The 15,740-nt window shown below is 48.7% G+C and overlaps 1 protein-coding gene across 1 annotated transcript in view; it reads right to left on the bottom strand.

The window, feature by feature from the left end:
- Positions 1-689: 689 nt before the first annotated feature.
- Positions 690-15,740, bottom strand: part of ZHX3 (zinc fingers and homeoboxes 3) — a 61,795-nt gene continuing 46,744 nt past the window's right edge. Inside the window, 3 exon segments of the mRNA XM_077778836.1 lie at positions 690-3,499; positions 4,379-5,910; positions 5,912-7,343. Of these exon segments, the coding sequence (XP_077634962.1) occupies positions 3,489-3,499; positions 4,379-5,910; positions 5,912-7,191 (2,823 nt within the window). The 5' untranslated portion in view covers positions 7,192-7,343 and the 3' untranslated portion in view covers positions 690-3,488.

Below are 15,740 nucleotides of genomic sequence, written 5' to 3'. Positions count from 1 at the left end.
TGTGCAGGACAAGAGTGACAGCTCAGCCTGGAGGACATGCAGAAACGTCCTGGTGGGTCAGCCTGCCATGGTCAGCTGGGACGTCGGGGTCTGTACAGCACTCTGCCCAGCTCCTGCACCTGTCCTTCCCGCAAGCAGGGCGCAGGGCCTCAGGTCCCCCATGCTTTGGTCACCTGCACACCTGCCAGTCACTTGGCCAAGCCAGGAGCTCCAAGTCACACGGTGCTACCAAACGCCAAAGGCCAACCGGCCATCCAGTGCTCTTTCTGGAACCCTTGGCTCTGGAAAATGGGAACACTCCTCTCAAATCAAAGAGCTCCTTAATAGTCGAGAATTAAAATAAGTAAAATACATAAGGTTGGGGCACCAGGGTGGCTCAGTCGGTTAAGCCTCTGACTTCGGCTCAGGTCATAATCTCATGATTTGTGGGTTTGAGCCCCGCGTCCGGCTCTGTGCTGACAGCTCAGAGCCTGGAGCCTGCTTCAGATTCTGTCTCTCTCTCTGTCCCTGTCACACTTGTATTCTGTTTCTCTCTCAAAAAATAAACACTAAAAAAATTTTTTTAAATATGCCAAGTATATATATCATAAATCCAGATTTCTCTGATCACAATGATCTAATTTCACCTATTAAAACTGGATCTACAACCCCATGTAAAAAATATAATAAACCAAACGTGCAAGACGGGCAACAAGAAACACCGAAAGATTTTACTAGCTCTGACAAGCCCAGGTGCGTAGGGAGAAGAAAGACGCGTCACCTTATGAAACCCTGTCCCGCTTCTCAGCCCTGCAGCCCACAGACTGCCTTCCTACTGGAGGCGACATCACAGACGCCCTCAGGTGGTGTGCAAAACCGCAGTGATTTGTCTCACAGCAGGACAGGGGGCCGACAACTGCAGTGCCACGTCCCCATGCACGGGGTGCAGTTCTGATTCCGGGCCAGCGCGTTTCCGCGAGCCGGGCTGGCAGTGTTCCCCGAGCGCCCAAAGTCGTGTGCACCTGTTGCGACGTCCCATGGGGCGTCTCTCGCCTTCACCTTTCATGGTCTGAGGCTCCAACCCCACTATCCACTCCGGTCCAAGAGCACAGGGAGGAGGAGGGGCCGTCCGGCCTGCGGGGCTCCTTACCTGGGCGGTCCTGTCGTGCGCGGGGAGGCCCCGCCGCGGGGAGAGCAAGCATCTGTGAGGAAACCATGCCCAGGCGGCAGCACGGTAGCGTTCCCACCTTTCAAAGACAGGCTGGTGCCGAGGCTGGGTCCCTACGTCCTGCACCAACTTGTCTACCATGTAATTCATTTTCTGCTCTGCTGTTTGAGTTGTAAATGAAATACGAACACACGTTAAATAACCAAGAAAACCCTCTAAAGACACACCCCTCCGGCCAGTACGTGCAGGACCCTGGGAGCAAGGCCTGCAGGGTGGCGTCTCACACTCTCTGATGGCTTCTGGCTGGGCCACCCCAGCTGCACCAGGGGTCCCAGCGCTGCCTGCAACACAGGCTACTTTCCCCAGCACCCACATGCCACTAGGTTCCTCAAGTGCACACCTCAGATGTACATCTTCTGAGTAAAGTATAAAGTGAGTATTCGTCCTGTATCTATATGTATATATAAATTAATCTGCAGGTACATAAACACTAAAGGGAAAATCCCAGCTGTCTGTTCTCTGAAGGAAGAAGCACTCACCACTCTTGGCAATTCTGCAAACAGGCCTTTGGGGCTAAAGAGCTCGGCACTCAAATGGAAAGGATACCAACGGGGGGGTGGGGGGTGGGGGACAAAACTTGCCAAGTACTCACATGTTAACAACCAAGAGGTGGTCCCTACAGCGCCCGGAGAGGAAAGGAAGACACTTTACAAGAACAGGGGTCAAGGGCTTTTGGTTTGCAAAGAAAGCCCCTCTCCCGGAAGGCAGAGGCGCCACTACCATCTTCACCATCTCCTTGGAGCCAAGCCAGCATGGTGCCCTACCCAGTTCAGTTCCCGGGCGGGGCTGGGGAGAAGGATGGCACCTAACCCACCACCAGGATTTCTTGCCCAAAGGCCCTGCCGCTCACCCAGCCTGGGCCCGGGAGGAGCATGCTCCTGAGGTCTTGGTGCTTTGGGAAGCAGGTGGTCCCCAGAAGGTGAGAAGTGCATGTGACCGGACGTCTGTCTGCCTCACCCTCCATCCGCTGCTCTCCGAGCAGCCAGTCTTGGGGAAATAAGGATTTACCATGTAGTACAGCTTTGTAAGCAAGTTTCCCAGTGTTTCAAAAGCACCTTTTCCTGTGATTTTCTCAAAAAACAAAAACAAAAACAAATGGATAGGAAGATTAGGCTAAAGTAGACAGAGATCTTGTTTCCAAGTTTGGAGCAGAAATGCCAAGCTTGAAACACATCCTCACGAGGACCCATCCGGCAATGTCGGGCACCCAGCCAGGCCCCACCCAGCGTGGGGGCCACGAGTACTCTGGGCGTCCTGCCGGGAGCCCCCACGTCCAGGCCCACCTCAGCTCTGAGAACTCCCGAGCCCCCGGATCCCATCAGCTCTCACCCTCACTACTGGCCGAGTGCAGGTCTTCCTTCCCAAACCAAAGGCAGCCTTGAAGCAAGTGTGGGTCAAGGGCTCTAAAAACCACAGCGGCCAAAGCTACCTGCCGGGGCCGCGCCCTTCCACTTTCAGCCCCACTTTTCTCAATTTCCCTCTGCTCAACACATTCAGATTAAAAACAAAAACAAAACCGTGGGCACAGAGGTCAGTACATCAGGCTTGACAACAGATGTTTCTCTAGTTGATCTGATAACTGAAAAGTTCTGGTCCATGTTTCCGACGCCCTTGAGAAAGGAGAAGGGCCGTAAGGACTTACGACCAGGACGCGCGCACACCATCACACACGGGGTCCCTGTTCAAACTGCAGGGACCGGCGCTTCTGCCCGGATCGTCATCCCGCAGGGCGATGCAAGCCCGGCGTGACGGCAGAGACCTCTTCAAAGGCCCTGCCCTCGTGGAGGAGCGCACAGTTGCACCTCTGAGTGTGTGCGTGCCCCCTGCCCACCGCCGAGGGGACGCATGGCCCCAGGGATCTCCAGAGAACAGACACGGGGCATGTTCAGAGATGATGTAGACGACAACGTACTGCTTGCTAACCAAAGTTTCTATGTAATGAAAGTGTTTACAATCTGACGTTTTATTAAATGTGTATAGGCGGATTTATGTTAAAAACTTGATTCGTGTCTATGAATATGAAATCTGAACTATTTTATCCACTGGAAGGCAAAGGAAAGGTCCTACACTGTGGGAGGAAGAACTGACAAGGACCCTGCTCTCCCCGTTGGCTCGCTCGGTGGCAGCGGGCCCCGGGCTGGCGGCGAGGCCTCCAGAAGCTCTCGTGCGTGCCCTGTGGCGGGCATGGAACAGCATGTGGCAGCGGAGAGTCGGGTTGGGCCCTTTCACGTGGCAGGCGGCATCCCAGACTGGCCAGTCCTTCAGTGTAATCAGTTCAAATTCAGTCTGTCTCTGAGGAGAAAACACATGCCTGTCAGCCGTCACTTGTACAGCCCCCAAGGCAGCCTGATCCTCGCTGTGCCGGGTGCTANCAGCCCCCCCCCCCCCCCACCCCGACACTTTCTTGGTTTCCACAGCCTCCTGTGAAGACCTAAGTTTCATCACTTCCTGGCCATACTGTGATAAGGCCTCTACAGAGACAAATAAAAAGAGGTGGGGAAGGAACGGAGAGGCTGGGGACGCAGGGGTCAGGACCCAATATCAACAACATGACTTGTCTGTAGCTACACAACTATCTTCAATAAAATCATCTCAAGCTTTCTTTCCAGTACTAATACCAGAGATATGATCCGGAGAAACTGAGGAACAAAATGCAGGCTTTTGATTGCACAAGGGGGAAGATGACTTTCCATTACTTCAAATTAGAAAGAACAACAGAAATAACAAATTACAGGGCATTCATCATTAAAAAAAAATTGAAAGAAGCATTTCACGTCTCTAAGGACAATTAAAGCCCCTCTTCTGCTCGCCAGCGTGAGCTGAATTTTGTCAACAGCCCCACTGCTCTCTCCTATGCAGGGCTGGTGGCTCTGCTGGACTCAAGACGGTGCTTTGACCTATTCTCCGACTGCTAAGAAATGTCTAGAAAAGCTGGCACCCTCATAGGTTAGCTGTGGTCCCACCCCCTGCACAGGTTGAGAGAAACGTGAAACAAAATGAAAAACCAACTCTCCACCCTGTGTCAGATTCTCATCATGTGCCGATGGCTCCTGCCGCCAGGTGCCCGGGAAGCAGCCCCGGCTGCGGGACAGCCACAGGGACAGCAGACGTCCCCTCCCCGGGAGGACGGCCCGCGCTCCGGGGGCAGGGGCGGTGGGGGGCCCTCCTTACCCAGCTCCAGTCCAGCCTGGGGACTTGGCGCGTCAGAGGGCTCCAAGCTGGCCCCGGGGGCGCCAGGCTCCCACGACTCGCTGTTCTCCGACACCTCCGAGTACGCGTCACCCGTCCCTCTGTGAACCACTGCGGGCTCGCCGGCGCCCTGGTCCTCGCCGCCGGTGTCCGCCACGGCGCGGGTCTCCTCGCCCATCTTCTCGGCGAACCACTGCTTGACCTGCTGGGAGCTCATGTGGGTCTTGTCGCACAGGCTCTGCAGGTCCCGCTCCAACAGCGTCTGGTGCCTCAGGTAGTAGTCCTGCAGCAGCTCCCGGCTGCCGGGGGCGACGACCAGCAGCCCCGGGGGGAAGTTGCCCCGCTTGTAGTCCTCGTACCACTTGAGCTGGCCGTTCTTCAGGGCGTACCTGCTGTCCCCGAACCAGCGCACCACCTCGGGCCGCGGCAGCCCCGTCTGCGCCATGATGGAGTCGTAGTCCTGGTTGCTGGGCCACCGCGTCTGCACGAAGAGCTGCCGCAGCAGGTGCCGCTGCTGGGCCGTCTTCTTGCAGCTCGCCTTGCCCGGGGGCTGCTCGGCCAGCTCCCCCGGCCCGGGCCCCCCGTCCCCGGGCTCGCAGGCGCCCAGCCCCGGGAGCTCGCCCTTGCCGTTGGCTTCGGTGACTCGCAGGTTCTTGAGGTTGATTTTGATGGGGCTGACCTTGCGCTCGGCCAGCGTGTGGCCGCCGGCCCCTTCTGGGGAGCCGTCTCCACCGGAGACCCTCAGGTCACAGGCCTCATCCTCGTCCTCGGCAGCCGCCGCCTCCTCTGGAGTGGCGCCCTCATCGGCCCTCTTGGTGTCCTCGGCACTCACTTTCTTGCGTCTCTCCGAGAACCAGCTGTCAATCTCCCTCCGGGTCATCTTGGTTTCAGTCCGCAGGCGGTCCAGCTCCTCGTCGGGAGGAAGGGGGTTTTGTGCAAAACTGCTCTCCAGGGCTCTGAGCTGCTCGGGGGCTCGCTCCTTGTACCTGGTCGGCGTGAAGTCGGGGGTCTGGTGCCAGGCCTGCCGCCTGGCAGAAGGTGGGGCGGCCAGGGTGGCTGCCGGCGGGATGCAGGGCCCCTCAGGGGCCTTGGCCACTGGGGTGAAGGGCACGTCTGGCCCGGGGTCAAGGACGACGGGGCCCTGGTCGCCGGGCAACACGGGCCTGGAGCCCTTCAGGTTCCGGCAGTGGTACCTGCGGTCGCTGAACCACTTGCGCACCTCTCGGGTACTGAGGCCCGTCACTTTGGTCAGATGCTCCACCTCGCTCTGGCCTGGGAACTGATTCCGACAGAAGCTTCCTTTCAGAGCCGACAGCTGCTCGTGAGACTTCTTGTTTTTGTAGATGCTGGCGTCGAGGAAGGCTTGGGAGGTGATACTGGGGCACGCCGTGAGCAGCGACTGCGCCGCGTTCACCACCTTCACGGCCGACGTCGTGCTGGAGCACACCGTGTTGATGGGTGCCACGGCGGGCGGCTTGGGGACGGACGTGACCGCCGGCGGCAGGGACGCGCCANCCCCCCGCCGTGCCCTCCGGCTGCCCCACCACGTGGCCCGGGAGGGCGGCCTGGATGAGGTGCTGGACGCCGCCAGCGTTGGCAACCAGGGGCGTGTTGAGGACGGTGATGGTGGGCTGGGGCACGGACTGAATGACTGTATTGAACATCTTCTTCCGGGCGTCCTCAATCTCCTCAGGGGACCAGCTGATGCCCTGCTTCAGCCTCTGGGCCGTGAACCAGATCTTGAGCTGCTCCTCCGGATACTTGGTGACCACAGTCAGATAGCAGAGCTCGGCTTTGGTTGGGTAGGGGAACTTGTGGAACGAGTTCTTCAGAAAGCTGTTGGAGTCCATGGCCGCGTTGTAGGTGGGGATGCTGCTCAGGGGGATCATCACCTTGGGGAGTGACTTGGATGTGGGCGGTGGCGGCTGGTGGTGGTGGTGCTGGGCGCGCCCAGGGGGAGGCTGCTGCAGGGGGAGGAACTGGGCGAGGCCGGCCGGCAGCACCGGCACTGCTCCCATCGGGGGCCCGTTGGCCGCGTGCGGCCCTTTTGCCGAGCCTGTGGCCGGCTGACCGGCTGGGACCGCCCCGTCGACAAGGGAACGGTCCCCCTCCTTTGCCTCGGTCTCCCCGGCCGACGGGTTTGGTAAGGCCGCGTCCCCGACAGGCTGACTGGGGATGTTCTCCTTGAGCGTGTGAATTTTTTTGGCTTCAGCTTTGCCTTTCATTATCTTCATGATTGGGGTTTTGGTAATGATGATTTCAGCCTGTCCGTCAGCCCCTTCAGCGCTGGGCTCACTCGAGATGTCAGGAGTGCAGGTGCTCTCGGGGACACTCTGCTCCACGACCACATGATTGTCTGGCTTGGCCACATTCCACACAAAGCTGGCTTCCCCCGAGTGACACTTGGCATTGTGCAGAGAGAGTCCCTCAGGAGTTTTTGCCAGAAAACTGCATTCAGTGCATACAAAAGTTGGATCCTTGTTAAAGTCTGTGTGCTCTGAGTTCATATGTCCCACAAACTGGGTTATGTCCTGGGATCTGAAGTCACAGTATCTGCAGGAATAGGAATAGCCATCCAAAGTGCTTCGGTGCCCGTTGGCCAGCGTGGCGCCCTCGGTACTGCTGGGCATTTGGGTCACCTCCCTGCTACCGCCGGCGGGCACATCGGGGGGCGGCTCCTGCTGGGGCCCCTCGGGCAAGGCCTCAGCGGGCTGGGCCTCCGCACCGGCCTCCTGCAGCACCACCGCCTTCACCGGGATCATGCACGGGGTGGTGGACTTCCTCTTGCTGGCCATGGCGACCACCGCTCTGGCTGATCAGCGGGGCAGAGCTCGTCCCGTCCAGGGCCTCACTGTGCAAGCTCCAGCTGCTCCATGAGGGCCAAAGAAATGGCTTCCGATGGCAGCTTTTTCAGTTGTTTGCAGAACACAAGTTTTTCCTACCAAACCTGAGGAGGAAGAGAAAATGGTGATTACGATCTCTCGGGCGTGGGCCGTGCACTTCTCAGATGCCCACACATTGCTGCTCCCATCGCCGGGGCCTTTCCACAGGAAGGTCACCAGCAGTGTGAATGTGAAGCCCCCCCAAAAGGGGGCACAATGGCACAATGGCACAATGGCACAAAATCGTGCCCTTAAGAACGCCCTGGGGATGTTCCAGTACCATCTGACAGACTTAAGCCATGCATTTCGTTTTGTATTTCCCTCTGTGTTGTTGTATTAAGTTACGCAGATTCAAAAGCCAAACAACAACAAAATAATCCTCTTTCGGATGTCCAAATTAATTCTGACCGTGTCAGAGTGAGAACAAAACATCCTAGTGTAATTCTTGTTTAAATGTTTGGGCCAACAAGGGTTTTTCTTTTCACAGCCTTCCCACATACGACAACAAGACGCCGCCTCTGCCTCCCCCAAGCCGGGCCCAGAGGCCAAGTCAGCCACGGCGTGCAAAGTGGGTGCAGGGCTGCGGCTGCCACAGGAGCCGGGCCTCCCTCTGCAGCCTTTCCCTGCCTGCTGCCCCATCACACCCGGTCCAGGCCACGGAACACAGAGCACCTCCTGGCTACCGGCCGTACCCCGGACTGCGGCCCCTCCGCTGAAGCCAAAGGTCGGGTGTCAGAGGAGCCACGGACCCACTGTGCAGTGCAGGAGCTCGGACTGTGGCATCACCTTGGGTGTGCACACTACATGTGACCCAGCATCGTGCTTACTTACCTTTCTATTTCCTTTGGTGCCTTTATTGTTCCTTAAAAGAAAAAAACTTTAACATCTTTGATCCATTTGGAATTTGTTTCAGGGGCGCCTGGGTGGCTCAATCCATTAAGCATCTTACTCTTGGTTTCGGCTCAGGTCATGATCTCACGGTTTGTGAGTTCAAGCCCTACAGCGGGCTTCAGGCTGACAGTGCAAAGCCTGCTTGGGATCCTCTCTCCCCACTCCCCTCTGCCCCTCTCCTGCTCACTCTGTCTCTAAATAAATAAACTTAAAAAAATTTTTTTAACGAAATTTGTTTCAAATGTTAGGATGACTGGTTTATTTACATGTAAAATTATTATAATTGTTTCATCAGATGCCATGAGAAAAGTGTTTCTGGGACCCCTATTATTAACATAATAGCAACATAATCATCATTACCTTTCTTTTAGCAAACTGTAATACTGGTGACTAAAATAACAGTAATTCTAATTCCAAAATCACCTTATCATCAGTATTTGGATTTAATATGAAAATGTAAAGAGACAAAATATCTCTACTCAAGTTGTGGTAGGCACCCCTCCCCAAAGAGAGAGAAAAAGAGAAGACTTCAAGGTCACCTAGATAGGCGCCTAGGTACCTACATTCCCCATAACCTTGTAAACTGAGACCACTTAATCAGACTGCATGTTTATGTGTGCTACCATATATGGGAGACAAAGAAAAAAAGAAAACGTATAAAAAACTATGCCGTGTGATGTGGGCCGCTCAGTTCTTTGGGTACGAACCCAACTGAGCGGTGTTGGCACGAATAAAGTTACTTCCTGGAAAGAAAAGCCTCCGTGTCACGACTCTCTGTGCGAGAATCCTGCAACAAAGTTCTTAAATACAGCAAACTATTTTTCTGTAAGCCTAACCCTGATGATCATGATGATAAAAAATAATTCCTTTTAAAAGAACAGTTGGGCAGGATAAGAATAAGCACACCAGACCTAGCCACTTGCTACCACTTCCCCCACAGATCGGAAATATTATGCACATATCTTGTAAATTAAATTTTTAGTTGCTACCTAGGTAAAATATCTTAAAATTGACATTTAAGATAAAATATCAGTATTAAATAAAATGGATAAAACTACAACTACCTGTAATGCTGTATACCCTTCCACCTAGCCCAAATGTCTTACACATATTTTAGCCAGACAAGGCACATACTTAGGTTTCTTTTTCTTTTTTTTTTTTTTTTTTGCTCATTTATTTTGAGAGAGACAGAGACAGCACAAGTGGGGGAAGGAAGAGAGAGAGAGAATCCCAAGCAGGCTCCACACTGTCAGCACAGAGCCTGAGGCAGGGCTCAAACCCACAAACCACAAGATCATGACCTGAGCCAAAATCAAGAGTCAGACACTCAACCAACTGAGCCACCCAGGTGCCCTGTGTTTTGTTTTTTTAATTGAAGATTTCATCATCAACATTTTCATTAAAATTCATAATGATATTATTTAATAGTTGCCTAATAACATCCCACTATGAACTTAATCACCCTCCTCTTGCTACCGGACAGGCTTCCAGTGTCCCACTGTCACAGGTGACAGTGAAATGACCTCTGGGCATAGACAGGATATATTTCCTCTATCAAATTATTTCCCGAGGCTAAAGGCACAGAAATGGGTTTACCAGCTCAACAAGTATCAACATTTCTAAGACCCTCTATTACTGGCAAACACTGTGAGGCAAGTGCTTTACAATTCCAAATCAGGAAAACTAAGAATAATGCAATTCTGTACCCAGTGAGCAAATCAGATTTCCTAAGATGTACTGGGGACATCAAATAGAATATCTCAAAGTGCCAGTGACATGAGAAAAAAAACAGGTGAATTGGACTCCATCAAAATTAAAAACGGTTGTGCTTTGGGCTGCCAGCAAGAAAGTGAAAAAGACAACTCACAGAAGGGGAGAATTTATTTGCAAATCACAGATCTGATAAGGGGCTTGTATCCAGCACATATGGACTCATATACACAACTCAACAATAAAAAGGCAAATGACCCTATTAAAATTTGGTAAAGGATTTGAACAGACCCTTTCTCCAAAGAAGAGCTACAAATGGCCAATAAGCATTAAAAAGTGCTCAACATCATTAGTCTTCAGGGAAATGAAAATCTGAAACCACAAGGAGGTACCACTTCACATCCACCGGGATAGCTGTAATCACAGTGACACATAACAGCACATATGGTGGGGATGCGGGAAATCAGAGCCTTTGTACACTGCTGCTAGAATGTAAAATGGCCCAGCCACTTTGTAGATCAGTTGGAAGTTCTTCAACTTCAAGTTAAATACCAATACGTCTTACCAGAAGACCCAGTAATTCTAGTGCTGGGTACATGCATGGAAATAAAAATATGTTCACACAAACACTTGTACATAGACACTCATGGCACCAACATCGTAATAGCCAAAAGGTAGAAACAACCTCAATGTGTATCAACAGACGGATGAATAAACAGCATTTGGCATGTCTATGTAATTGGCTTATTATTATGCTGTAAAAAGGAGCAAAGTACCGTTAAGATGCCCCCAACATAGACAGAAACGTGGCAACTGTAAGTAGGAAGCTCCAAAATGCCACGTGTTATACGACCACATCTGTAGGAAATGCCCCAAAGAGGTAAATCCAAAGTGACAGAAAGTAGACTGGTGGTTGCCAAGGGTTGAGGGGAGAATGGGGAGCGACTGCTAATGGGTACAAGGTTTCTTCTGGGGGAATGAAATGTCCTAAGAACATGAAATGTTCTTAGATAGTTGTGATGATTGCAAAAACATGTGAGTATGTTGGGAACCACTAAAAGGACATCAAACCCAAGAGAAGTGGAGGACAGAAAGCTCTAGCACTCAGTTCTGTAGAAGAGGGACATCATCATCATTCCCCTTCTGAGGTCCCATTCCAGGTGACGTCATTTATCTGTGACCCTTCCGGATTTACCTTGGTCCTCTTTTCTGCCCTGGGTAAAGATGAACAGCAGTGGTCATGAACACAAGGCTGGAGAGGAGAGAGGGAAGAGAATGCACACCCAGCAGCAAAGAGCAGTGCCGGGGCAGACGGAGGGATCACGTGCTCCCCTGAAGGCAGCAGCCAGCAGAAGTCAGGGGCAGGAAAGTGCACAGCTCTGTCTACAGGGCGCAGACCCCCAGGCCCAGCGCTATCTTCACTGAGGAAGAGTTAAATTATGTTCTTGGTAATTTAGGCTGGGAAGTGAACAACATAAAGATGGATTTGGTCTGGGGAAAAATTCCCATGTCATTGGAAAGTAAGTCTCAAAGTAGCCCCAAACTGTCATTCAAGTCAATGATCAAGGAGAGTAGTAACGATTCTAAGTGGGTCAGTGATCGGCGCTGAAGGCAACTGCAAGGTAGCAGTCACAGGGGTACGGTGGCCACACCTGCCAAAGTGTAGAGTGCTCAGTACTGCACGTGTACACGCACCGCCTCAGTTCTCTCCCACGACAAACCCTGGAGCAACTACTATCATTCCCATTTTACAGACAAAGGAGTTTTAAAGGCAAGACAGAGAAGACAGTAACTGTCTCCGTTACAGTCTCAACTGACTGAGCCACCCAGGTGCCCCCTCTCAATTTTTTATTGTGGTAAAAATCACATACTATAAAATTTACCTTCTTAACTACTTTGAAGTGTCTAGCACAGTAAACTATATGCACATTCTCGTGTAATCTATCTCCAGAACTCTCTTCATCTTGCAAAACTGAAACTGTATACCCAGTGAACAACAATGGGTCCCCCTCTCCCCCTCCCTAACCCCTGGAAACCACCATTCTACTTTCTGCTTCTAGGAGTCCAACAACTTTAGATACCTCATAAAAGGAGAAGCATGCAGTATTTGTCTTTGTGTGACTGGCCTCTTCCACTTGGGATAATGTCCCCAAAGCACATCCATGTTATACTATGTAACAGGATTTCCTTCCTTTTTAAGGATGAATAACAGTCCACTGTACATATATACCACATTTGCTTTACCCACTCATCTGTTGAAGAATATTTAGGATGTTTCCATGTTTGGCCCATTGTAAATAATGCTGCTATGAACAAGGGTGTACAAATACCCCTGTAAGCCCCTGCTTTGGATACTTTTGGGTATACACCCTGAAGTAGGCTTGCTGGACATATAATAATTCTATTTTTGATTTTCTAAGAACCTTCATAATATTTTCCACAGCAGCTACACCATTTCACATTCCCACCAACAATGAATTCTCCACATCCTCACCAACACTTGTTATTTTCTGTTGGGTTTTTTTTTTTTAATGTTAGCCACCCTAACAGGTATGAGGTGATACCTCATTTGGTTTGATTTGAATTTCCCTAACAATTAGTGATGCTGAACATCTTTTCATATACTTGTTGGTCATTTGTATAGTTTCTTTGGAGAAATGTCTCTTCGAGTTCTTTGCTCATTTTTCAATCAGGTTATTTGTTGTTGTGTTATAGGATTTCTTTACATAGTCAAGACACTAATCCTTATCAGATAAACATGGTTAGCAAGTATTTCCTCCTATTCCATAGGTCACCTTTTCAGTCTGCTGATTGTTTCCTTTGAGGTGCAGAAATTTTTAAGTTTGATATCGTTCCATTTGTCTGTTTTTGCTTTTATTGCTTGTGTTTTTCATGTCATATCCAAGAAATCATTACCAAATCAACATCATGAAGCTTTTCCCCTATATTTTCTTCTTGAAGTCTTATAGTTTCAGCTTTATGTTTAGGTCTTTAATCTATTTTGAGTTAATTTGAGGTAATGGTCCAACTTCATTCTTTGGCATGTGGAGATCCAGTGTTTCCTGTTCCATTTGTTGAAGGGACTATCTCCATTGTGTAACCTTGGCACACCTGCTGGAAATCATTTAACTACACATGCAAGAGTTTATTTCTGGGCTGTCTATTATTCTGTTCCATTGGTCTATGTCCATCATTATGGCCAGTACCATACCGTTTTGCGTATTATAGCTTTGTAATATATTTTGAAATTAGGATTTCTTAGGCCTCCAGCCTTGCTTTCCTTTCTCAAGATTGTTTTGGCTATTCAGGGTCCTTTGAAATTCCATATAAATTTCAGGATTTCCCCCCTATTTATGCAAAAAAATTCCATTAGGATTTTAATAAAAATTGCACTGAATCTGTAGATTGGTTTGGGTAGTAAGGACAGTTCAGCAATATTAAGTCTTTTAATCCATGAACATAAGATGTCTTTCTATTTGTGTCTTCTTTAATCTGTTTTGACACTGTTTTTAGTGTTTGTTGTACAAGTCTTTTGACTTTTTAATTATTTTGTTCTTTTGAGGCTACTGTAAATGAGACTATTTTCCTATTTAGATTTTTCACTCTTAGTATATAGAAACACAACTGATTTTTGTGTGTTGATTTTGTGTCCTGCAACTTTGCTGAATTCTTTTGTTCTGACAGTTATTTCTGTGGAAACTCTAGGGTTTTCGACATACATAATCATATCATCTGTGAAGAGAGATGATTTGACACCTTCCTTTCCAAACTGGATGCCTTTTATTTATTTTTCTTGACTAAGTGCTCTGTTAAGATTTCCGGGAATATGCTGAAATAGAAGTGGTGTGAGTGGGCATCCTTGACTGGCTCCTGATCTTAAAGGAAAGTTTTCAGTTCTTCACCATTAAGCATAATGTTAGCTGTGGGCTTTTCATATATGGCCTTTATTATGTTGAGGTAATTACCTTCCATTCTAGTTTTTGGAGTGTTATCAGGAAAGATGTCTAATCTTATCAAGCACTCTTTCTGCATCGATTGAGATGCTCATAGGGTTTTGGTCCCTCAGTCTGTTACTGTGGTATATTACATTGATTTTCATATGTAGTACATTCCTTGGATTCCAGGAATAAACCCGCTTGGTTATGGTATATAATCCTTTTAATGTAGTATTGAACTTGATTTACTAGTATTTTGTTGAGCACTTTTGTATCAATAGTCATCAGAGAGATGGCCAGTAGCTTTCTTGTTACACTTTTGTTTCAGTATCAGGGTAATGCTTACCTCAAAGTGAGTTTGGAAGTGTTTCCTTCTTTTCAATTTCTGGAAGAGTTTGAGAAGGTCTGGTGTTATTTTTTAAATGTTTGGTAGAAATCCCCAGTGAAGCTCTCTGGTCCTGGGTTTCTTTGTGGTGAGCTTTCTGATTACGGATTCGTCTCCTTATAAGTTATAAGTCTGGTCAGATTTTTAATATTTCCTCATGATTTGGTCTTGGTAGGTTGTATGTTTCTAGGAATGTATCCATTCTTTCTAGGTTATCCAATGTGTTGGCGTATAATTTTTCCTAATAGTCCCCAATGATCCTTTTTATTTTTCTGGCATCAGTTGTACTGTCTTCTCTTTCATCTCTGATTTTTGTCATCGGGTCTCCTCTCCTTTTTTCTTACTCTAAGGGTGTGCCAACATTTTTTTGATCTTTAAAAAAAAAACCCAACTCTGTTTCATTCATTTTTTTTCTATTCTGTATTTTTGCTTTAATCTTTATTGTTCCCTTCCTTCTGCTAACTTCGGGATTAGTTTGTTCTTTTTTTAGTTCCTTGAGGTATAGGGTTGAATTGCTGATTTGAGATCTTCCCTTTTTTTAGTGTAGGCATTTGCCACTATAAATGACCCTCTTAGGACTGCTTTTGCTGCATCCATGAGTTTTGGTATATTTGTGTTCTCATTTGTTTCAAGATAGTTTCCAATTTCCCTTGTGATTTCTTCGACCCATTAGTTGTTCAAGAGTGTGTTGTTTAGTTTCTGAAACACATTTGTGTATTTTCCAGTTTTCTTTTTGCTAGTGATTTTTTCATTTCATTTCATCTCATTCCCAACCACATTTCATTGTGGTTAGAAAAGGCACTTGGTATAATTTCAATCTTTTAAGATTTGTTAGGGCTTTGTTGTCTGTCCTAATGTATGATCCATCCCAGAGAATGTTCCAGGTGCGCTTGCGAAGAAGGCACACACACATTCTGCTGTTGTTGAGTGTTCTGTATACGTCTCACAGGTCCAAATGGTCTATAGTGTTATTTAGGTCTAAACTCTCATTCTTGAAAAGATTTAGGAAATGAAGGAAAAAAGAGGCAAATGTCCTGAAATAAATTTCTACTAGAAACCACAACAAACATTATACCTACGAGTGAAACACTCAATTCAGGAACAGGAACTATCATTATTTAACATTGTAATGGGACCCTAGACTATACAATGAGACAAACAGCTGTTATTTGCACACAAGGGGACTGTCTAGTGAGAAAATCTCCTGAAAAACCGTTATAACTGATAAAAGGATAAGATAAAACTGGATAAGAGGATGAGATAGGGACGCCTGGGTGGCTCAGTCGGTTAAGTGGTTAAGCGTCAGACTGTTGATTTTGGCTCACATCACAATCTCATGGTCATGAGATCGAGCCCCACACTGGATTCTGTGCTGACAGTGCAGAGCCTGCTTGGGATTCTCTCTCTCCTCTCCTCCTCTGCTTAGGCTATCTCTCTCAAAAATAAATGAACTTAAAAAAAAAAAAAGATGAGATACATTTGCAACACACACAAATCATTGTTTCCCCTATGCCAAAAATAATCCATTAGAGAAGGAAATG

This window comes from Crocuta crocuta, unplaced genomic scaffold (assembly GCF_008692635.1).
Source record: "Crocuta crocuta isolate KB4526 unplaced genomic scaffold, BGI_CrCroc_1.0 scaffold248, whole genome shotgun sequence".
NCBI classification, from domain to species: domain Eukaryota; kingdom Metazoa; phylum Chordata; class Mammalia; order Carnivora; family Hyaenidae; genus Crocuta; species Crocuta crocuta.
This window is presented reverse-complemented; position numbering and strand designations above follow the sequence as displayed.